At 37.5% G+C, this 25020-nt stretch overlaps 1 protein-coding gene and 1 long non-coding RNA gene across 2 annotated transcripts; both read left to right on the top strand.

The window, feature by feature from the left end:
* The first annotated feature begins 5089 nt into the window (after window positions 1-5089).
* Window positions 5090-24628, top strand: LOC119072782. The gene is made up of 3 exons (XR_005086922.1): window positions 5090-5225; window positions 14141-14146; window positions 24615-24628. It is a non-coding gene; the product is annotated as an uncharacterized LOC119072782 (long non-coding RNA).
* On the top strand, window positions 14438-15931 carry LOC119072781. The gene is made up of 4 exons (XM_037178069.1): window positions 14438-14556; window positions 14615-14647; window positions 14715-14872; window positions 14952-15931. The coding sequence occupies exons 1-4, from the start codon at window positions 14514-14516 to the stop codon at window positions 15174-15176; spliced, it is 459 nt and encodes a 152-aa protein (XP_037033964.1). The 5' UTR covers window positions 14438-14513; the 3' UTR covers window positions 15177-15931.
* Window positions 24629-25020: the final 392 nt, after the last annotated feature.

Genomic DNA, 25020 nt, shown 5'->3' with positions numbered 1-25020 from the left:
ATTAAACGTGAGCACTACGCACCTCTGAAGCAACTGATATCGCTTAGAGTGACGCTCTCAACTTTACGCGGAAATGTAACGTGTCAAAAAATTGTCCTCAGCCAGCGTTGATTTGTCAACTCATTTCACAAATGCTATACTAGAGAAATAGTTATTTACGTGCTATATGCGTCGAAAACCGTACTTTTCATGTTTCAAGCACCACTTTCCACGCCCTCAGCAGTTAAAATCCATTACATAACTCGGGATAAAATGAAAAGTCTCGTTTACGTGTGTCGGCTACGCCTCGGATCAACAAAATGCACACGAAAACTCTACTTTTCATCTTTTTATCCATAGTAATCTTATAGTATTTTACAAAACTAGGATAAAAAGATGAAATGTAGAGTTTTCGTGTGAATTTTGTATATCCGAGGCGAAGCCGAGGTCAATAAACACACGAAAACAAGACTTTTCATTTTTATTACGAGTTATGTAATGGATTTTACATGCTGAGGGCGTCGAAAGAAGTGCTTGAGACATGAAAAGCACAGTTTTCGAACGCATGTAGCATGTAAAATACAATTGTTTACAGAGTGAAGAAATGGGGAAATTCCAACAAGAGCAAAGTTTTGCAGCCAGAGTGGAGCAAATCAGAGGTGAACACAACGTTTGTCATAATGATGGAGTGATGATCAACGAAACAAAAACATCAATTTGTCTCACAATTCTTCAAATCAAAAAGAAAGGTGACACGGTCACAGAGACAGTCAACAAAGCAAGAGTGACATTTTATCCACCGAATTATCATCAAAGCGTGAAATGGTTTTTTGAGTCGAAAAAATAAGGCAAAATCCACCACACTCACATGGAAAACGTTGTACTTACCTCTGGAAGAAAATAGGAAATTACAACTCGAACATTGAACCCCGAATGCTCTTGTTAAAAATTAAAATTAAAAAATAATCTCTTGAAATAATGGGAATTTTGTCGAGTCAATTGTGCCCAAAATAATGTGGATTCGGAAATCCGACGAACTTTTCATTCCATCCTTTCCGTACGAAATGTCAAGTGTTACAAACCGTAGATTAACTTATTCATTCTTCGAAATTCCTACGAGACCATAAATGTAATAAATGATTATAGTATTGGACTAGCATCACTACATCCCACATACAAACGTTCAGCCATGATTAAATACAGAATTAACTCTATTTTTATTTATTTAAAGGTTGTGCACCTTGCAAAACGTTTTAAGCTGTTTAGGTGTCAAATATCGTATTGTGATTAAAGCGTATAAGTTAGAGAAACCTTACAATTTTCTTACTAGAAAGTTCAGGCTAAATGACCGAAAAGATGTTTTTCATGCTAAATAATTGCTTAACAAAATTAACAGGCATTAAATTATCATCTGTTATCGACAACATAGAAAGGCGATGAGCTCTGGATAATGTGGTCTTAAGTCTTATTATAACAAAGTGAATGTTTGAACAAATGAAGTAAAAGATTTTGACATTCAGATATATTTCATGTTAGATTTAGTGGATTCAAGTGGAATAACAATCTATAAATGTTGATATAATTGCCTTTCTCTCATCACCTGTTCCTTCAGAACCATGTTACAAACTACTTTGTTTAGTTCTTTACTTCAATTGGTACAAAATCTTTTACTTCAATGATCTTAACATAATTTTCTTATAAGATAGGAGCTGCAAGAGCTTGTCATTTCTTTATTTTATTTTAAAATTCCAATCTAGGGAATTTGGCTAAATTGCGAATTTCAATTTCCACAACTGTAATGTTATATCAGTCAAAAACACTCAAAAGAGTAAAAGTGACGCAAGTCCCTGTGCATACTTCCAAAACAACTGATATCGCTGGATGTGACGCATTCTGCGCTTGTACGCAAAAACTGTAACAGGAAAAATTTGACCAAAGAAATTCTAGAAACAAAATTTTACCAAAAAAATTTTGCGTCACAAAGTGGCAAATGATTCGGACGTATTCTTGCCTATTTTAAAAAAATTCTTAAAAGTACTTTCCTCAACATCTGCCACTTGTGACGCAAAATTTTGTTTCTAGAATTTCTTTGGTCAAATTTTTCCTGTTACAGTTTTTGCGTACAAGCGCAGAATGCGTCACATCCAGCGATATCAGTTGTTTTGGAAGTATGCACAGGGACTTGCGTCACTTTTACTCTTTTGAGTGTTTTTGACTGATATCAGTTCTTTTGGAAGAATTAGTAGATTGAAAATTTTTGAGAAATTTTAAACATTTTCAAAATTGTTAAAAATTTAAAAAATTTGAAAAGTTTGAAACATTTCAAAAATTCAAAAAATGTAAAAAATTTAAAAATTTGAAAAAATTTAAAAATTTTATAAAAAATTTGGAAAAATTAAAAAAAAATTGAAAAATGTAAAAAATTTTGACAATTTTAAAAAATTTTGAAAAATTTTGAAAAATTTAAAAATTTTTGAAAAATTTAAAAAATTCTAAATTTAGGAAAAAAAATTGAGGCGAGCAGAAAAGCGAACAAATTTGTTCTACCATACCCATCCACACACACACACTTAAAGGTGTTCTTATATGGGGCTTATATGGGAACTTCGAGGAGCCCTAGCTCCGAAACGAGGCCGGTTCCCCCCAACTTTTTTTCTGGAATGTCTTAGAATGACGATTAGAATCTACTCCCAAAATTTCAACAAAATCTAAAGAAGACTTTAGAAGATAGGACACACGGACGGACGGACGGACTAACAAAGTAACGTAGGATTTTTTCATTTCGTTTAAAGTACTGAAATTGACCAAAATGTATGGAAATGGGGCTTCTTGGAAGATTTTTTGCGTGGCCAAATTTTAAGCTGCAAGAACGTGTGATAGCTCGTTGAACTCGTACGGACGCCTAGTTTTTTTTAATGGTAATTTGGAGTCATTGGTATTTGAATTGTGGAACTTCAATATTTGCTGTATATATGGTCCTGCGTCTACGACAAAAATTTTTTTTTGAAATTTTTTCTAGTAATAGGACTTGCGTCACGGGCGCTATGCTAACGCGCGCCCATGATATTTTTCAGTCAAATTCATTCATCTTTGGTACATGTACTCTAAAATCAATATTCTGTTTCACATTCCACAAAAAGAGCACACGAAAATTGTTAAGGATGAATTGACCCAGTTCTGTCAACCACCTAACCCATACAGTTGTATACAACCATTCATTATGCATGGTATAGTGCCATGAATATGTCTTGAATCGCACAACACTACACAAATATAATTATCGCGTCCGTTTCGAGAATCGGAACTTCCGTCACCCATTTTACAACCTCTGCCGAAACGATGTATATATAGCAAGGACGACAAGGGTATTCTAAGTCTCGAGTATATGTTCGAGTATATCCCGCATATCGAGTAACCAGTACAAACAGTTATTTTTCCCTCCGTAGGCAAACACTAAGTTGAGCAAAATCTACTACTTCAGTCGCTTTAATATACATTTTTCAGTATAAGACAATACTAAGCAGTCTTTGGTGCCAGACTACGAAGCAAACAATACATCTTGTTTGAGTAGACACTGTCAGTGACGATGTCACGATTCAAATTCGAAACGATCGAATCCAATTCACGTTCAATGTGAACGACGTTCGCATAGTTTTTCAGCAACATTCGGGCCATTTCACTCTCCACCACTCCGCCACCGCAGCAAATAATTGTTCCATTGATCGGATTTTCAATGAATTTTTTCAAAAGTCGACTTGTCCAGACCGTTCTCGTTCACAGAAGTCCCAATCACCGATAACCTCTACCCACATTCCATCTTCCAACTCGCCACTCCGAATGCCAATTTTGTTCAACTCGTTGACCATAACGGCAATTCGATTGCATTCGTTTACACGTTGATTGGATACGCCTCGGAGTTGAGTCACTCCACAAGCTAATGTGCCCGAAACGGCTGCAATCATTAATGAGTCTGTCATCGATGCCATGTCGATGTCAACGGATTTAAGCGATCCAACGGATGGACCTGTGACTGTGGTGCCGGATTCTCGTAGATACCACACGGAACGAGGTAACGATTCAGACTCTGCTTTTCCACGTGAATGTTCAATTTGGACATCAGTTGAATGGTCATCAGAATGTACGACAATGAGGTCGGAATTTCTTGATCCAATTCAATTGTCATCGACTGGGGAGCGTACGGTGCTCCCATCAACACGGATGTCACGAAAGTTTTAACTAATTTCTGCTGACATGCGTAAAAGGCCACCCTTCAAACCATTGGAACCGATAGCGAGTGGTAGACATCCCTTGTTTTCCAAGTAATTTATGGTGCAACCGTTCGATCGCAGTGAATCAACCAACGATTCAATCTTGATGCCGAGCACGAAATCTGAGACAAGACTTGATATGCCGAGATGCCGCGATCACTTCGACTAAAGAGTCCTCTGAAGCGGAGACGAGTCGATCTGCGTTCAATTCAATGAAATGCCAAAGTTCATTTTCGCTGACCTTCAATGTTTCGCTGGCCTTTCCAATTTTATATCCACTTCATGCAGCTGGTTAACTGGATGAAAGCAATTTGGATAATTTCACCCATATGCCACTCAGGAATTGAAGACAAGGCAAGGTACGTAGGACGGAACAATCGGTGAATACTCGTTTTGGAAGAATTATTTAGCAATGGCATGTACGATGTGATGAAGTTGCATGGTGTTCTGTCGTCAGCCAGCAACCGGGAACATTCCGTATCATGGGCACACTGGAAATTTCAATACAGATAGTTTATTCTCTCTCTATCCTCTCTCTCTCTCCTCTCTCTCTCCTCTCTCTCTCTATCCTCTCTCTCTCTCTGAAGAGAGCAATCACTTCAATTGTACGAGCATTATATATACTTTTTCGTCATTTGTTAAAACTCTTTGTTTTGTTTTGTTTTTTGTGCTATATCTCTCACATACAGCTTTTGTGGATCTCTCACATCCGACAATTTGTTTTTCGGTAATTTTAGTGACAATAAATAAATTGTTACTAAAACCGCGCAGAGTATGGCAGCCGTGGCGCCACCCACAGCTGCGATGCCAAACTTCAAAAAGCATCGATACAATTCGTTTGTGTCGTGCTGATATGCACATAGTCATCGCAAGACATAGGTGCACTGATGATGGCGTGATACGCCGAAATCAGCATTGTTTTGTCCTGTTGTTCGTCCGCATTATGATTGTAAACGGTAAAACGTTTCGTCACGAATCGTAAACGGTAACACGTTTCGTTCGCCCTTCGTTGAATAAAAGAAATTTTTTCAACAATTTTGGTCAAGTCAAAGCAATACAACACTTTGTCAATTTTTATTCGTCCACACTCTGATTTTGCAAGATTTCCCTGTCCCACAATTTGCCCGAGCAATTTTTCCCTCGCTTTTGAAGCGTCGTTACATTTTCCAATGGATTTCTATTTTCAATGGACTTGGTTTTGAACGACGAAACATTAAAATACTTTGCTACTTTCGCGCGTTTTTCGAGATTCGTCTTACTGTCTCTGAGTAATTCTCTAGAATAATTTTGACTTCTCCTATTCAAGTGGTGCAGCTTCAAGCTGATTTCCGACGAGAGGCTTACCAGATTGCAGTCAACAATGGAACGTCAGCAATGGCACTAGACGCCATCGCTTTGGTAACAACAACCCACAGAATTACAAAAGTAATGGTAGGAAAACTCATGGGGAGTACATACCCGACCATCCTTAAAAAAATTAACAATGGAAACGCCCAGTCCATCAACGACGCAATTAAGTTGGTGAATCCGGCGATGGCAGGTGTATTGGCAAGGCTGCAAGAAAATCGGGTACTCCTGGGCTTTAGTCCGGCCAGAAATCAGCCAGCTGTTCTACCGCCACCACCAGAAGTCCCATCGCAACTCCCAGCAGTCCCATCGCAACCACCAGTAGTCGCATCACCACCCACAAGACCACCACCACCACCCCCTCCACAACCGACATACCAGTCAATGAAAGTCGATGCCTTATACAAAGGGCTGACGACCTTCATTGACTCGGACAGAAAAGATTTCAAAGAACAAATCCAAAAGCTGCAGATAGATTTGGAGAAGATGTCAGAACTACACTTTGAAAAATCTATCCAGCTTGCGGAGGCTCAAGCTGTAATTAAAAGTCAACAACAAAAAATCAATGAATTGAAGGAAATTGTAGGAGTCAGAAGACTCAACTTTTAAGTTTTTTGTTTGTGTAATTTCCGGTACTTGAATATATTCGCTGTCTGCTGTCGGTATGATAAAAACTGTTTTTTCCTTGTATTCTTCAACTTTCCTTGTATCTTTATCTCTGAAAATAAGTAGATTACTAACGCGTTTCGTACGTCTTACCAGATATTTAGGATCCCCAACCGCTTGTTTTTTATTTTCGAATCTACTACTTCTTTCGATATAATGTAAATCTTTCGTAGATGCTATTGGCAGGCCATTTCACCTGTATCATTGAACTTTGTTTTAATGATTTGCATAACGCGTAACGGGTAAATTCAAGTAAATATTGATTTACATGTCCGAAGATAGTCCAAGTCCAAAATTTAGAACCCGCCTCCTGTAGAAGAAAAGACCCGCCTCTTTTCAATTTAAGTTCAAAATGTTAACGTTAAAGGTGTGTCTTATTTAAGTGAAATAGGCGTGTCTTTAAAACGGGCAGTCCATTTTAATAAAATAATATATTTTATACCGATTCTGGACTGTCCAACTTTTTCTTCGACTCTTATTTCTGGACGGTCCAATTTTCTACTTACGAATCAATTCTGGACTGTCCAACTTTTTCCTCGACTCTTATTTCTGGACGGTCCAATTTTCTACTTACGAATCAATTCTTGACTGTCCAACTTTTTTCGCGAGTCTTATTTCTGGACTGTCCAACTTTCTACTTACGAATCCATTCTGGACTGTCCAACCAATACCAATTTTAATTGTACATAAAAAGCGTTTTAACACGCCGAGCGATCCGCAATGCGAGCCGGGCGCGCATATAAAGTAATTCGCGAATAAAATGCAACGCTCGCGGAAAATTTATCTGTGCCAGTTGCAGTTCATTCGAGTTCGAATTTGATATTTCGGTCAAGCGAGTTTTGCTAGTTTTTCGATCGATCCAAAGTTAGCAGTCCGAGTTGGGATTCGAAAGAGTCGGTCTCTTCAAGAGACCAGTAAAAAATATACTATATATATGTTAGTGAATTGGATTTTGGCATTATTAAAAGAAATTGTTGAGCGATAAGTTAGTCGTTTGTTGTTGATATTGTGACCTTTGGATGAAGAGAGAACAGTTAATCCCTTGAACCCGGATCTCACAGACAACAGAGACAGGCGATGAGCTCTGGATAATGTGGTCTTAAGTCTTATCAGTCAAAAACACTCAAAAGAGTAAAAGTGACGCAAGTCCCTGTGCATACTTCCAAAACAACTGATATCGCTGGAGGCAGTGCCTATATTCGCGAAAATATTTTTACAATTTTTCTCAAATTTTCACGATTTTCTAAAATTTTCGTGAATTTTCGCAAAAAGTGTTTTGTGAAAATTTGAGAAAATCGCGAAAATTTGAGAAAATTCGTGAAAATATTTTCGCGAATATAGGCACTGGCTGGAGGTGACGCATTCTGCGCTTGTACGCAAAAACTGTAACAGCAAAAATTTGACCAAAGAAATTCTAGAAACAAAATTTTACCAAAAAAAAATTCCGTCACAAAGTGGCAGATGGTTCAGACGTATTAGGACATATTCTTGCCTATTTTTAAAAAAAAGTACTTTCCTCAACATCTGCCACTTGTGACGCAAAATTTTGCAAAATTTAAAAAGTGTAAAAAAAAATTAAAAAAATTTGGAAAAATTAAAAAAAATTTGAAAAATTTAAAAAATTTTGAAAAATGTAAAAAAAATTGAAATTTAAAATTTTAAAAATGCTAAATTTAGGAAAAACTAGTGCGTCTGTCACCCTACTTTGACCGTAAGCCTATGCGCCGGTTAAAGTAGTTAAAGTAAAATTATTATGTAATGTAATATGTACATCTTAGAAATTGCGCATAGCGCAATTACGAAGCCCCGTACGACGTTCCTTTCAAATAAAACAAAAATTTCAAATAGCCCTAAAATTTTAATTTATTGAGTATAAATACACATAGGGCCTAGTATCGACCTCAGTCCGAGGATCCAATTTTTTTTTTTCAACTACACTCTATTCGGCCTTTGGTGACCTTCCAAATGAAACAAAAATTACGAAAAACGGATGAAATTTGCTCGAGTTATATGTAAAATACACATAGGGCCCTAGTATCGGCCTCAGTCTGAGGACCCAAATTAAAATTTTTTTTCAACAACATTCTATTCGGCCTTTGATTACCTTCCAAATGAAACAAAAATTACGAAAAACGGAAATTTGCTCGAGTTATATGTAAAATACACATAGGGCCCTAGTAACGGCCTTAGTCCAAGGACCCAAATTTAATTTTTTTTCAACTACATTCTATTCGGCCTTTGATTACCTTCCAAATGAAACAAAAATTACGAAAAACGGATGAAATTTACTCGAGTTGTATGTAAAATACGCATAGGGCCCTAGTAGCGGCCTAAGTCCGAGGACCCAAATTTAATTTTTTTTTCAACAACATTCTATTCGGTGTTCGATTATCTTTCAAATGAAACAAAAATTACGAAAAACGGATGAAATTTACTCGAGTTGTATGTAAAATACGCATAGGGCCCTAGTAGCGGCCTTAGTCCGAGGACCCAAATTTAATTTTTTTTTCAACAACATTCTATTCGGCCTTTGATTACCTTCCAAATGACACAAAAATTACGAAAAACGGTTTGAATTTACTTGAGTTCTATGTAAAATACACATAGGGCCCTAGTAGCTTTTCACTTCTAAGGCCCTAACTCACGGTCCACTCACCCGATTTTAAAAAACTTTTTTTTTCCTGGATTGGTATTGACAATACCTATCATTTGCCGTGTCATTTACATTTCCATCGTTTATTTTGCCATAAATATCACCAAAAGACCTTAAATCACTTAGGTGGCCCTAACTCACGAAGGGCCGACCCGAATATGCCCATCTTCGAACTTAGCCTCACTATTTTGACTATCTTAAAGGGAAAAAAAAATTTGAAATCGGATTTGATTTACTCAAGATATCGACGTGACGGACAGACGGACAGACGGACAGACGGCCCAAATTTTTATTGCGGATTCGTCATCTATGAACATAGGCAAACACTTTGCCCTTACCGTCTGCTTCGAATTCCATCAATTACACACGGCATCGTAATCCTATAAGCCCCTTCGTACTTCGTACGGGGCTAAAAATTGAGGCCAGCAGAGCTTACCAAATACCAAAAGCGAACAAATCTGTTCCCATCCACACACACACACTTAAAGGTGTTCTTATATGGGGCCTATATGGGAACTTCGAGGAGCCCTAGCTCCGAAACGAGGCCGGTTCCACCCAAATTTTTTTTTCTGGAATGTCTTAGAATGACGACTAGAATCTACTCCCAAAATTTCAACAAAATCTAAAGAAGACTTTAGAAGATAGGAAACACGGACGGACGGACTAACAAAGTAACGTAGGATTTTTTCATTTCATTTAAAGTACTGAAATTGACCAAAATGTATGGAAATGTGGCTTCTTGGAAGATTTTTTGCGTGGCCAAATTTTAAGCTGCAAGAACGTGTGATAGCTCGTTGAACTCGTACGGACGCCTATTTTTTTTTAATGGTAATTTGGAGTCATTTGTCGTTGAATTGCAGAACTTCAATATTTGCTGTATATATGGTCTACGACAAAAAAAAAATTTTGAAATTTTTTCTAGTAATAGGACTTGCGTCACGGGCGCTATGCTAACGCGCGCCCATGATATAACAAAGTGAATGTTTGAACAAATGAAGTAAAAGATTTTGACATTCACAGATATTTCATGTTACATTTAGTATATTCAAGTGGAATAACAATCTATTTAAATTCCTGTAATTCAATTACAAATAATAAATTGTTCGTCAAAAATGTAATTGCGCACACTGCACCGTGTTCAGCAAATCCGTTAAATCGCAACAATCGCTTCCCGTATTTTTGTAAGCTTTCCACAACCTAGAAGATTTGTACAACAATAACAATAGGTCAGAGACGATTACAGTGTGAGTCGCTTTATTTAATAAAATAAAGAAAATGTTCTCACTCTATCCCTACAAACGAACATCAGTATTATTTTCAAAAAAAAAAATACTTTCGTGTAGGTATACCAACCAACAGGACTAGACATCGGACCAGACAATACAATTATTGTTAAGGTAAAATCACTTCGTCTGAAAGAATGAAAAAAATATAATTCTGTGATGTACACCACCCTACCCATAAAACGTTCTTTTTTTTATAAATCTGCTCTTGATTTCTAATTAGGTCCGATGTTTATTGTAAAAGACCAACGAAATTGACATATGCTTTCCGACAATCTGTTGTCGTTTATTCTCTTGCAGTCATCGCGCGTTATTTCATTTATGAATCCCATATATAATAATGTGTGTATGATCACAGCTGTTGCCATTCGTTTTTATCCACGTGCCCTTTGATAGCCGCTAGTGTATTGGTGCGTTTAAATTGGATTTTGTAAGAGGTGATCATATTTTCGTTTCATCGTTGGTTGATTTTTTTTAATGTATTAAACAAAGTATTACGTAGTTTTGGTATGTTATGGTTTGCTTGTGGCATTCAACATGATGCAGCATTTATAAATTAATCGTCTGAAAAGTTGCACACATTAATTGATTAAAACCGTGCTAATTTTGAACAGTGTTTGGGTTCAGTTGTTAGAGAATTTAACAAGAACGAAACGTTGTTTCAAATGGAGAGTGTTGCTAAGGTCAAATCCTCTTCTTTTGATTTAAGTACCTTCAACACATTGATATTCAAAATCTTTTACTTCGTTACTTACAACAAACATTTAACTAGATAGATAAGACTACATCAGCTAGAGTGAATAGGGTGGGTCGTATTTTCAATTTGTTTTTATTTTAAAAAGTTGCTTTATGTAACTCTAACAAAAAATTGGCAATTTTGGGTTTCAGGAACAGGGCTTCTGAGAGAGTATTTCTAACTCGTTAACAAAAAACTTTTCCGCACTAGATTCCCTATGAGATTATCTGTTCAGAAATACCTCACACGACGTTTTATGCCATGATTTGTCGATTTTATTTTGTTGAAATTTTTGGTCGAAATGTCTTAGTCGAGAACACTGAAAGAGTCACTCTGCCCGAGTGAAGACGTAGACCTTATTGTATTTTTTAACTGGGCTCCTAAGCTATTAACTACAGTTAGTAGTAATGCCTTCTGATCCCAAATGCTTGATATATCAGTCAGCAATGTGTGCAGTCTTGCTCTACGACCTCAAAAATCAAAACTCAGCCTAGAGTCAAGGAAAAAATCAAATTTTCAAATTTGAAAAAAAAGCTGTTTCGGATTCCTTGTTCAATTCTAAGTACAGCCTGGGGTCAGGCCTTTAAAAAAATGGAAATACAAGCCACCCTAATGGTGAAGTACATTCGGTAAAGGTTGTGACCGAAATGATTAAGAGTCAATTCGCCAAAACTTCGAACAACTTAAAAACAAGCCATCAGCGATTGTCGGCGGGTACACAGTAATCGATTCAGGTGATCCTCCTGAGTCATTTGCAACAAAAAAAAATCCTCGAAATAATTATGTTTTCACGCCAGAAATCATGAAAAAATGTACTGCGCGAGGGTGACCAAAATAGTTTTTGTTGCATATCACCAAGAATACGTAACGCATTTATCTGAAATTATGGTCATTGGTAGAGGTGTTGACGCCGCATAAGCTGTTCTTTAAAACATTTCGAAATTTTTCGTGTATGTGGTGCAGTAGCTACTTTGGGGGAAAAAAATTCCAACTTTTGCAGAGTGTTTTCAAAAAGTTACAACGATAGACTTCGAAGATATGGGTGTCGTTGGGTAGGTAGTGACCTCTACTATCCATGACACCATGAACCTACCGCGGCACGATTTTCGTTGAGCTTCAATTTTGATTGAAGTATACTAACACAAAAATTCTCTATAATTCCACTTTTCTTCGCGTCTATTTCAATTTTTCTGACGTATGTGACAATTTTAAATCAGGGCTGCAGTTACTGGCACCTTACGCTTCGGGAAATTTCGTTTAGGGCCTATAAAATTTGAAACAAAACCAACTGATTCAATTGTGTCATTTGTTCCTCGGGTATCTCTAGACTTCCTAGTATGGCCAGTGCGGCACTGTATCAAGTGTTTACTAGCATATTAGAATCATATTTTGTACTTTAGCCACTTACCGGAAGGATTTGGAAAATTTTCACAAATGTACGAATACGAAAAATTCGACATATTTTACATTTATACAGTACCGCACTGGCCATACTAGGAAGTCTGGAGATACCCGAGGAACATATGACACAATTGAATCAGTTGGTTTTTTTTCAAATTTTATAGGCCCTAAACGAAATTTCCCGAAGCGTAAGGTGCCAGTAACTGCAGCCCTGATTTAAAATTGTCACATACGTCAGAAAAATTGAAATAGACGCGAAGAAAAGTGGAATTATAGAGAATTTTTGTGTTAGTATACTTCAATCAAAATTGAAGCTCAATGAAAATCGTGCCGCGGTAGGTTCATGGTGTCATGGATAGTAGAGGTCACTACCTACCCAACGACACCCATATCTTCGAAGTCTATCGTTGTAACTTTTTGAAAACACTCTGCAAAAGTTGGAATTTTTTTCCCCCAAAATAGCTACTGCACCACATACACGAAAAATTTCGAAATGTTTTAAAGGCCAGCTTATGCGGCGTCAACACCTCTACCAATGACCATAATTTCAGATAAATGCGTTACGTATTCTTGGTGATATGCAACAAAAACTATTTTGGTCACCCTCGCGCAGTACATTTTTTCATGATTTCTGGCGTGAAAACATAATTATTTCGAGGATTTTTTTTTTGTTGCAAATGACTCAGGAGGATCACCTGAATCGATTACTGTGTACCCGCCGAAAATCGCTGATGGCTTGTTTTCATGTTTCATACAACTTGGTTGAAGTTTTGGCGAATTGACTCTTAAATGAATTGTTTACCATTTTAGCCAGATGCATTGTCGATGTCCAAAGACATTTTTCGTAGCTTCTTTGAATCGTTAAAATTGCGAATTGAAGCTACGCAGGCTAATTTTTCCTTTTTTGACTTATTCTTTTTGTTAACGTTTGCTTTAATGTTTTTTTTATGTAATAATTAGAGAAAGGAAACTGTGACCTTTATATTTTTTTCTTGAAATAAATGGATAATAATAATAATAATAAAGACATCGCATAGTCCTGAGTAGTAATCGCTTAGCTATCTTAGAGGTTTTACGCGGATGACCAACGCGATGCTTTAGTCACTACTTCTACTACTTCCATCAAAACTGTAGACGAAATGACTGCTAGGAATATGTAGTACATTGTACCATTGTACGTGAGGCTTGGTCGGCTTTTTTTGGATGTTTCGCGTGTTTAATTGAATTGAATTGAATTGAATTATTCATGAGCAAATAGGGCAAATTTTCAGTAGATGTATTTGCTAAAAAAGTCTTATAATCTAGAAAATTTGAACGAGTGCGAGCTTGGCGGCCAGAGCGAAGCGAGGGCTGTATTCACACGAGTTTAATTTTTATCCAGGAGGTAGGCAAGGAATACGTCCTCTTTACAGGGTCTTTTCGCCGACAACAATACTGAAGCATCTTTTGTTTGAAAATGTAGAAATAAGTTGCCTTTGTCTATTCTAAAAATTGATTTTCAATAAAATAAAAGGAGCGAACAATTTATGACAAACCGAGACAAATAGCTGCTTTGAGATGCTATAAATCTACGATACTATTGTTACAATTACAAAAATCTATTAAGAACATATCAGTCAAGAAACCTGACCCAACCAAAACGTGGAACCTAGTATAAATAGTGACTATGCGTTTCATTTCTACATTCAAGTTGCTGAAAAATGTGCTATTATAAGTCGATTATGTTTTCATGGACCGTGTCCGTTCAATCGTCAACTACAATGTTGCATAGAATCACAGCTGTAATTAAGACCCATCAGCGAACCAGCAAAAGGTAATACGGTCAAAGTACACCATTTGTAAACAAAAGAGTTGCGAATAGACACTAATTTTACTGATTAGAATGAAGTTAGCACCGTCAACGAAACTCGATTTATTATATTGAGAATATGATTCCATGCTTAGACCTTTAGCTTCAGCATTAGATTAGAATCGCATTTAATTAGACGCAGCTGTCCTATCGGGGTCGCTGTAGTCGGCATTGTCAACTGAGACTGTGAGAGAGCCGTAAATCTCATTACTTAAGACATAGTTTGTCTGTCTTATCACAGTCGCTTGGAAAGAGTCGGTGGATATCTATCGAATTTGGGCTATTTATCGGGAACTTCGATTTGACAAATAAGCAAAGTATCAAATCCCTAATGTTGATACTAATTACAGTATTGCTATGCTTCCAACTGGAATGTAAATCTTTGCACTAACATCACAATTGAAATCGAATTCTTATTTTTGCTTCTTCAAGGTATACCCATTGCCGAAGGACTGCAGATCGAGAGTAAGTTTCGAATCAAGTGACATAAGAAAAATTCAAATATTTTTGCACGTTCAAAATGTTGTCGCAGCTATTCTCGACCAACCATTAGTGGTTCCCAATGTCGGACCAAACGTTCTTGTTACAACATTGTTAATAACTATGCCACCTGGTGATACGGGACTTCCTGCACATACTCATCCAGGACCGGCTGTCGGTTATGTCGTTAAAGGAGAAGTACTTTTTCAGGTACATGAGAAATCATAACTGAAAAAAATGAATCCGAAAACGTTCTCGTTCGTCTACTTGACATTCCTTTCTGTTGCAGGTGAATGACGAATTGCCAGAAATCCTTCCAACTGGGAGCACTTTTTATGTGAACGACAGTGATTTTCATGTGTGGGATGCGAATGCATCGAACACAACAGTATGCATAGTAACAGCAACAATATTCGGTCGTCCGATGGAAGAAGCAACAACTTTTCTAAAAGATTTCAAACGAGAAAACCGTAACGATGCTTTAGCCAGAGCGAAACGTCGAGGAGAAAATTGATATTGTAGTTATGCGGCGTTGGTAGGGATGGGTATATTGTAATTAATTAGAATTTATGTTTCACTAAAACCGACGAGCATTTCGGTTTCTTTGCAAAAAAAATGGAAATAATGGAAACTTTAATGACAAAACTGCATTTGGTGCAGTATCAAGTGGAGCTGAAATTAATTGAAGTTTCTACTGAACACTGATTATACCGCACCTAGAGTCCCTATACTCAAAACTAATGTCCGTTTTTTGGTACGTTACGCCAATTTTTTTTTTCGTTCATTAGAACCGTTTTCAATCACTATTAAATTTGGTGAGACAAAATTTTGAACTCCGATTGATTCGAGTAGTAAAATTAAGACGAGAAGTTATCTCGTTTGTTTGCAAATAACTCAGAATATTCTACTAATCTGCTACGTGCAGTGAGCGAGAATTGTGTACATTCCCATCACGTTTAAGTCTTTCTTGAGTGAGTATAATTTTGGGGAGATAGCGAAGTCACAGTCGGAGTTAACTATGCGAAATACAAAAAATGTATTGAATCACTCTCTCAACTTTTGTATTTAAAACCATCAGAAGTGGGGTGGCAGCCTACATCTAATAAAAAAGCGGTTGGCGCTACATCCCCAACAATATATAGCCTTGCTTAGGATCCTAAAATCTATGGAGTTTTGGATTTGATTTTAAAACGAAATCATTGCGTCCGGTGAAATTGTGTCCTGTTTCCAATAAATTGTTATTTGTTTACCTGTTTCAAAGCACCAGGGAATGGAAAATTAAATTGTATTTCAAATGATAAGGCTGATTATTTGTTCAAATTACGATTTGATGTGTCGGGCCGGGATACATAATATTCTAATATAAAATTTATTGCAGCATTAGTACAAAATCACAGGCTCCATGCTCCATTACCGCTGCCGCATTACCCTTCTGTATGGCCATACTTATGCGTTGTTTGAGGAAAGTTTTTGACCTTGGATCGTTAGTCTTCAGCTCTATCATCTTTCCTAATTCTTCGACAAATTTAATTGCGTCTTCACACCACGTTCCCATGGTTTCTACTGAAAGCGGCACAAAATGGTAATTTCGGTCGATCAAAGTTCCGTATTTGGATTCTTTTCGTTTGGCCTTGTCATCAGCTGCTTTTCCTGCTGCCCTGGTGTTTTAACGTAAGTTGCTGGGGGCAAATGTGTCGGTACAAGTGGCATCCCATACCAGTGTCTGACCTTTGTGCCATGGAATCAAACTTATTCCGTCGACCCGTTTTCCGTCTTCTCGAAATAGCCCTGGCGGTTCTAATTTGGCTGGAATGTCTACTGTGGTGAGGGTTCGTTTTATGGTGTTGTTGAGGTCCGAGTGTCTTGGTCCTCTTCCAGCGCTCTTCTTGCATTTTAACCCATCGATCCGCAGCGACAAAGGTGTGGTGTACATATATCCACGCCTAATCTGAGTCCGATAATGATCCTGAATGAGTTATTTTCGAGTAGAGTTCCTAGATTCCGTGATGGCAGCACGTTAAGCCATGCACCAGATTCAGGTTTTCTGATTGTCAAAATTCTCGCCACTTCTTCGTCGTTGTCGAAGCGTAGTTCGTTGAACAAACGGTCGATTTGGATTGTATCCCATTGTTTTTGCAGTTGGGGACGTTCTGGGTGACTGGAGTCGGGATTCAGTTCTTGCCATGCGTTAATACCATCCATGTAACCGGATATTTCGTCAATGGTGAGCGTGGGTAAATGTAACATAATACTAACAGGAAAGCGGGTAAAGCCAAATCTCGGACTCGATGTTGTTCCACGTGGGTAACGTTCTTAGTAGGAAAACCAATTTGGGAATCGATAGGCAGTTTCTCAGTAGGTAATACGCAATTTGATAGTTATCCAGATTGGTAAGCCTTCCGAAGAGAAGCTTTAACTGATCCAACTTGTCTTTGAAAACTTTAACGAAAGCGTTGTCTGTGATCGGTGCTCCGAGGAGTGTTAATTCGTTCACTATTATAATTCCAGGAGACATCGCTTCGAATTTGTTGACAATCTCCGCGTCGACTTCCAAACAAAAGTAGAGCTCGCACTTCGTTTATGACTGTTTCGAAATCACGTAGCACGTTTTCCGATTCTCCTGCAATGGTTCCATCGTCCAAATAAAAGACAACAAATTCTCATATTAGGGCCGCTACCGTAGCTTGAATTGCTGAACAAAATAGCAATGGGCCGCATGGGTCTCCTTGTTGTGCTCCGTTCTCTGACCATATCATGTCCTCGCCATAGAAAAGCAGTGATGGTAGCATTGGTATAGAAATGGGTATATGTTGGGACAATTCGTTCGCATTTCTTCCAAAAATTTGTCTCTGTCCAGTTCGTTGAATGCGTTGCGAAAGTCTATCTTCAGGACTACTGCTCGACCTGTTCTGTTTTTCTTGACAAATGTTCTCGTTGCGTGTGCAGCTGCTTCACATCCACCTCTCGTACCATAACATTGAATAACATAATATTGAAAGATTGATGACATAGTGCTCTGCACTGTTGGAACTTTAGTCCAGAGTCGAGGCCATTGTTTGATGGTTTGGAAGGAAGACCAGAAATTTTTTTATAAAATAGAGAAACTCGTTTTTAGTGACTACTCAGGTCAGCTTAGTTTCGTTGCCAGCATTCCATCAACTTAAGCGATGAGTACGTTGAGATGAATGCTAATGAATATCAAACGGACTACCCTCACTCTGGATGAGTTGAAATTTCTCTATAAATAAAGGCACGGCAAAGTAAAGTAAACCAGGCAGAAGCGCTTGATTTGACTAGGGAACTGAATTATTTAGCAGCCTTTTTTTGCGAATAAAATTTTTCAATTTGCGTCAGTGTTCATTTGAGTTCATTAACTTCATTTTCATACAGTGTATTAGGTCCCTTATTTGACGTTTCAAAAATGAACTGCTACTACCTGGTTTATTTTACACTGCCGTGATAAAATCCTCCACTTATCTACCAACGAAACGAAAATAAGCAAGCGATACAGTAAAGATGTTCCCGTTGTAAATTCAACATGAATTGACAAAACACATTCGGCTGTCTGCATTTGGCTGTCTATCGCGATAACTGTATCGATGGATGTAAAGTCATGCAATCATGAAATTAATTTTTTTTTCGTCAAGATGTAACTTCCTTCCGAATCCATAATTTTCCAAAACAACTCGCAGAAATTCCCATTCTGCCTCAGATTCAATAGCCGTTAGTACACGTTCGGTCCCAATTGAAATCTACAATCTTCATCTGCGCTTGCCCATATTGCCTACAATATGAAAGTTAAGATTTTCGAGGTTTTTGCTTGTGGCCAGACGCCAGAGTGTAGCGAGTGACACAATTCACCCAAAAAAATGGAATTTCCTACTTTTTCCCGACGTTTTTCAAAGCAAAGGCTTCCGAAGTTTCAGCTGAGGTGAGAAAGTTACTATTTTCTCACCTGCGTTGTCAATTCATTCTGTCAATCGTTAGTTTCTGAAATGTGTGTTTTTCTGCGAATAATGCAACCCGTCAACCGGTTCAATCATCGCCGGTTTTAAGTGCATGCGATTTGAGACGATAACTTCAGATCCGAATGTGCAATCCACTTCCTTATTGGAGTGATAATGATTGTCTTGAAATGAAAAGCACGACAAAAATCTTTTAAATTTGGCCTATAAAACATACTGTAATGGCATTGCTGACGCGAAAATTGCACATAACTGCTTCGCAACCACGTTCGTATATTTATTTGATGTAATTACATTAGACCACTTCTTTGATGAACCGCAAACAACTCTCAGAGAAAATTGCCAGGACGTGATTTGAGTTTTTGCGAGCATTTTAGAATAATTGCTCCATTTAATTGAAGAAAGAGAGACCGTTTTTCGTATTCGCCTCTTCATTATGGCTAAGCTATAAGTTCAGTCAATTTTTTTCGGGTGTTGTTTCATCTTCAAAATTTCAGTCCATGTTATGCGTTGCCTCTCAATTGTGTTTATATGCCACTCTCTTACGTTCGTACATTAGAGCATTTAGACGGAAAATGCATTTGATGATCGTCGATAAAATCAACCAAAATAACAACAACAACAAAATCTTCAAAGAAAGAAGAAGTTCTTTCACCTTTTCGTGATTTGATATTAAATTTTATTGGTATTTTGTAAGCAGGTGTAAAAAATCGTTGAAAGCCATAAATAATTCGTTGGCAAGCATAGCATGCAGTCACCATCCAGTATTATACGTAATAATATGTAAATTCATGAATATAAAAAAGAAGAAATAAAAAAAACAAGGACATGAACAGAATAGAAACCACAAGGCGCGTGCCAATTTGTTTTTCTCTTTTCATTCTCTTTTTTCCCTTATGTGTGTGGAATAAGACACCCGAACATAAGTTCAACATTATGTTGACCCGATCGCATCAATTATTTTGAGAATGAATCTTACTGCGATGATTGACCATTTGGTAACAAAGAAGGTAAAAATGTTGGGCTCTTGTAAGACTCGTTTACAGAGCTCAGAATAGGGATTAGTTAAGCGCAATAGATAATTTTAAAATAGCATGGGCCTAATTGGAACTTTTGAAAATTCCCAACCCGAGACGAAGCCGAGTTTGACAATATATCGAAGGCAATATTACTTAAGAAAATAGCTTAACTACTCCATCTCTGGTACTACTCAACTGATTTTCATTATCATAATAATTTCATAATATTTTTGAAAAAATTCTCGTCATGGCACATTGACCCAAGGCTGTAAACTTTGGGGAGGTCACGCAGATACAGACAAGGTTCTGAAAGAACAGGTTTCCTCTCAGAACTTTGGATACAGATACGCGGGTGACACACCACAGTTGAAGATAAAATGGCGGATTTCATACAAAAATTCAACTCCTGTGACGATTCTCGTCGCCGTGGTGATTTTTTTTAAATGTAAAATCTTCAGAAGTGGTGTGTTCCCGCGTATGTATCTAATAAAATGGCGATCTGCGTGACCTCTCCAAAGTTTACAGCCTTGGGTCAATGTGCCATGACGAGAATTTTTTCAAAAAGATTAAAATGTGTGAACGACGTGTTCAAAAAAGATTCTCGGTTGATTTCGACTTATGCTTAAGTGCCCATTCCACTTAAAAAAAGTACGCCGTGAGAGAGCCGTTAGAGCGCCGTGAGAGAGCAAACTGTCAAATAAACAAAGAAAAATTGAAAAAATTCAATTTTGTCTCTCACACGGAGTACTTTTTTTGGTAAGAGGAAACTAAGCATTAAGCTGCGAGCGCACTTACACCGTTTAGCTCTCCGTTTACGTTTTAACAATGGAAAGTGGGAGGAGCTTCCATTGTTCACTCGTAAACGGAGTGCTAAACGGCGTAAGTGCGCTCGCAGCCTTAGTTTCCTCTTACCAAAAAAAGTACTCCGTGTGAGAGATAAAATTGAATTTTTTCAATTTTTCTTTGACAGCTTGCTCTCTCACGGCGCTCTAACGGCTCTCTCACGGAGTACTTTTTTTAAGTGGAATGGGCACTTTAGGGAATGTTAAAAAACTTTGCAGAGAAGCTGACTTTGCAACACCTCAACATTTTCTAGTGGTAGTGGTGACAATGGGTTTTTTGATAATATTTTTCGAACTATTAGTCGGATAGCGCTTATATGCGGCTCAAAAAATCAGAAACGATTCTAGCTTAGGTCGAAAAAAATATTATTCTCAACCCAGTTGCGGCATAGGTTCTAGAAAAGCATGTATATCACTCGGTTGCGTAAATAACTAATGGCTGTCGCTTTAGAGATCACACTGGACATGGTAATTTCTTCCATTGGTAATGTTCCCCTCGATATCGTACGCCTAAAAATCTTGGTTAGGTACAAGTTAAGAACAGATTTTATGTACAGTAGTGGGATCGTCATTTTTCAACCGTCACTTTTACGCACTAGTGCGAAAATCCATTTACACACTTTCATCGCACTACTGTACATATAGTTTTCAGAAATTGTGTGTTCCGTAACAAGATTGTCTTCTTGTACGTACGTCTTATGTACAAGAATTCTTATTATATTCATGTCTGGTCAAAGTCGTTGAAACGCTTGTTGAAATTCCACATTGTCCCGGAAAGTGTGCGGTGCTCTAAATTCCGTAAAAGCATAAGCCGATGAAAAGTGATTAAATGCAATCGTTAAATAAGGTGAATAATTATTGGCATATTTTTCATACATGTTTCGAATTATGCCTTCTACCATGAGCGCGCGCGCACTTATGATGCTAAAGACAACAATTTTTAATTTTATTTCATATCATTGTCTTCAATCTGATGTCAATTAACATTATGCCTACAGATGAGATAAATAATAAATTGGCGTACAATGGCAGGTGAAAGTGCAATGTTTGATAATTTAATTGTTTTTCTTTTTTGCGGCAGAGCAAGAGTGTATGTTTGATCAGGGGGAAAATAAACGTAAAACTTAGATGTTGTAGCCAGTCGGTCGGAAAATAAAGCTGTAATTGTAAAATGAAGGTTAATCCACCAAGGGGATTAAATGACATTAAAAACGCGAACTTGAAAGGTATCGTTACCAATCGAACTGATTTCATATAAATAATGTTTGACTGTTTATAAATGTTCCATTGAACAGTAAAGAGTCCACTAATCTAAAGAAAAACATTCGCCAGGTGCGAGATATCACCTTTTGAAGTTCATCAAAATTTCCGACCTTCTTCGGCTGAAACATTTCTTTTGTTATTTTCGAACATGTAAGATATCTGTGCTTGCCCCGTATCTCCCGGACAGCACCTCTCCAATGAACACATGAAGTTTCTTAGTATGTAGCGGCAGTAATTTATAGACAAACGAGCTGTCAGAACAGTCGGAGCGTTTGCTGCGACTGAGCCCCGTACAAACCCGTACATCTATTGCGTACGTGACCCTAGTTCGTCCGTCGCCCTACTCTTACCGTAAACCTACTGCGCCCGTAAACGTCGGTAAAGTAAAATTCTTATGAAATGTGTACGTCTTAAAAATTGCGCATAGCGCAATTACGAAGCCCCGTACGACGTTCCTTTTAAATGTAACACAAATTTCGAATTGACCTAAAATTTTAATTTATTGAGTATAAATACACATAGGGCCTAGTATCGGCCTCAGTCCGAGGACCCAAATTTAATTTTTTTTTTCAACTACATTCTATTCGGTGTTCGATTATCTTTCAAATGAAACAAAAATTACGAAAAACGGATGAAATTTACTCGAGTTGTATGTAAAATACGCATAGGGCCCTAGTTGCGGCCTTAGTCCGAGGACCCAAATTTAATTTTTTTTTCAACAACATTCTATTCGGCCTTTGATTACCTTCCAAATGACACAAAAATTACGAAAAACGAATGAAATTTACTCGAGTTCAGTGTAAAATACACATAGGGCCCTAGTAGTGGCCTTAGTCCAAGGACCCAAATTTAATTTTTTTTCAACAACATTCTATTCGACCTTTGATTACCTTCCAAATGAAACAAAAATTACGAAAAACGGATGAAATTTGCTCGAGCTATATGTAAAATACACATAGGGCCCTAGTAGCGGCCTTAGTCCAAGGACCCAAATTTAATTTTTTTTTCAACAACATTCTATTCGGTGTTCGATTATCTTTCAAATGAAACAAAAATTACGAAAAACGGATGAAATTTACACGAGTTGTATGTAAAATACGCATAGGGCCCTAGTAGCGGCCTTAGTCCGAGGACCCAAATTTAATTTTTTTTTTTCAACAACATTCTATTCGGCTTTTGATTACCTTCCAAATGACACAAAAATTACGAAAAACGAATGAAATTTACTTGAGTTCTATGTAAAATACACATAGGGCCCTAGTAGCTTTTCACTTCTAAGGCCCTAACTCACAATCCACTCACCCGATTTTAAAAAACTTTTTTTTCCTGGATTGGTATTGACAATACCTATCATTTGCCGTGTCATTTACATTTCCTTCGTTTATTTTGCCATAAATATCACCAAAAGACCTTAAATCACTTAGGTGGCCCTAACTCACGAAGGGCCGACCCGAATATGCCCATCTTCGAACTTAGCCTCACTATTTTGACTATCTTTCAGGGAAAAAAAAATTTTTGAAATCGGATTTGATTTACTCAAGATATCGACGTGACGGACAGACGGACAGACGGACAGACGGCCCAAATTTTTATTGCGGATTCGTTATCTATGAACATAGGCAAACACTTTGCCCTTACCGTCTGCTTCGAATTCCATCAATTACACACGGCATCGTAATCCTATAAGCCCCTTCGTACTTCGTACGGGGCTAAAAACACCGTTTTTCGATTTTTGAACCTGCACAGTGGAGGTCCTCCACCCATGTAAGTAATCCTTCGCTAACAAAAAGTTTCAACGGAGCCTGGTCCACTTTTTAAAAAATCCCTCAATACTATTTCGTTTGACACACTGTCAAGTTTCAATACCTTGTTTAGAGTACGAAGTGAGTTAATTTCAGCTATATTATGTTTTTCATGTAATCGGGCCGAAAATGACGGCAATTTTTAGCCTCGTACGAAGTACAAAGGGGCTTATAGGATTACGATGCCGTGTGTAATTGATCGAATTCGAAGCAGACGGTAAGGGCAAAGTGTTTGCCTATGTTCATAGATAACGAATCCGCAATAAAAATTTTGTCTGTCCGTCTGTCCGTCACGTCGATATCTTGAGTAAATCAAATCCGATTTCAAAAATTTTTTTTTTCCTGAAAGATAGTCAAAATAGTGAAGCTAAGTTCGAAGATGGGCATATTTGGGTCGGCCCTTCGTGAGTTAGGGTCGCCTAAGTGCTTTAAGGTCTTTTGGTGATACTTATGGCAAAATAAACGATGGAAATGTAAATGACACGGCAAATGATAGGTATTGTCAATACCAATCCAGGAAAAAAAAGTTTTTTAAAATCGGGTGAGTGGACCGTGAGTTAGGGCCTTAGAAGTGAAAAGCTACTAGGGCCCTATGTGTATTTTACATATAACTCGAGCAAATTTCATCCGTTTTTCGTAATTTTTGTTTCATTTGAAAGATAATCAAACACCGAATAGAATGTTGTTGAAAAAAAAAAATTTGGGTCCTTGGACTAAGGCCGCTACTCGGCCCTAAGTGTATTTTGCATATAACTCGAGTAAATTTCATCCGTTTTTCCTAATTTTTGTTTCATTTAAAAGGTAATTGAACATCGAATAGAATGTTGTTGAAAAAAAAATTAAAATTTGGGTCCTTGGACAAAAGCCGCTCCACGGCCCTAAGTGTGTTTTGCATATAACTCGAGTAAATCTGATCCGATTTTCCTAAATTTTGTTTCATTTGAAGGGTAATCGAACACCAAATAGAATGTTGTTGGAAAAAAAAATTTGGGTTCTTGGACTAAGCCCGCTACTCGGCCCTATGTGTATTTTGCATATATCTCGATTAAATCAACTTGAAGAAAATGTTTTTTAGGAAAATTCGGAATTTTGTTTTTGTTACGTTGCCTTTTTCATATAAACTTCGTAGCCGCTGAACGCAATTTGTGTGTCACCGCCATCGTGATCAACTCAGAGTTGTCTTAACCTGGTTCTTTCAGAACCTTGGAGTAAACGGGGTGTAGTGTGGTTCGTGCTCAATGCTTTATTTCCACTTACCAAAAAAGTACTCCGCGTGAGACACAAAATTGAATTCTTTCTATTTTTGCTTTGTCTACTTGACAGTTTGCTCTCTCACGGAATCCTTTTTGTTGAGTAGAAACCATACTTAGTCTTGATTTCCACTTACAAAAAAAGCATTCAGTTTTCTTTCCGTTGACAAACAAAAGAAACGAGGCGTGGCTTAGCTAAACGGAGACAAAACGATGC

Source organism: Bradysia coprophila, assembly GCF_014529535.1.
Source record: "Bradysia coprophila strain Holo2 chromosome IV unlocalized genomic scaffold, BU_Bcop_v1 contig_84, whole genome shotgun sequence".
NCBI lineage: Eukaryota > Metazoa > Arthropoda > Insecta > Diptera > Sciaridae > Bradysia > Bradysia coprophila.
This window is presented reverse-complemented; position numbering and strand designations above follow the sequence as displayed.

Bases quoted from the DNA above. Each gene is read 5' to 3' on its own strand.
- LOC119072781 (XM_037178069.1), top strand. From the start codon at position 14,514: ATGTTGATACTAATTACAGTATTGCTATGCTTCCAACTGGAAT. The intron at 14,557-14,614 runs GTAAATCTTTGC...TGCTTCTTCAAG, and splicing joins GCTATGCTTCCAACTGGAAT to GTATACCCATTGCCGAAGGA. The intron at 14,648-14,714 runs GTAAGTTTCGAA...ATGTTGTCGCAG, and splicing joins CGAAGGACTGCAGATCGAGA to CTATTCTCGACCAACCATTA.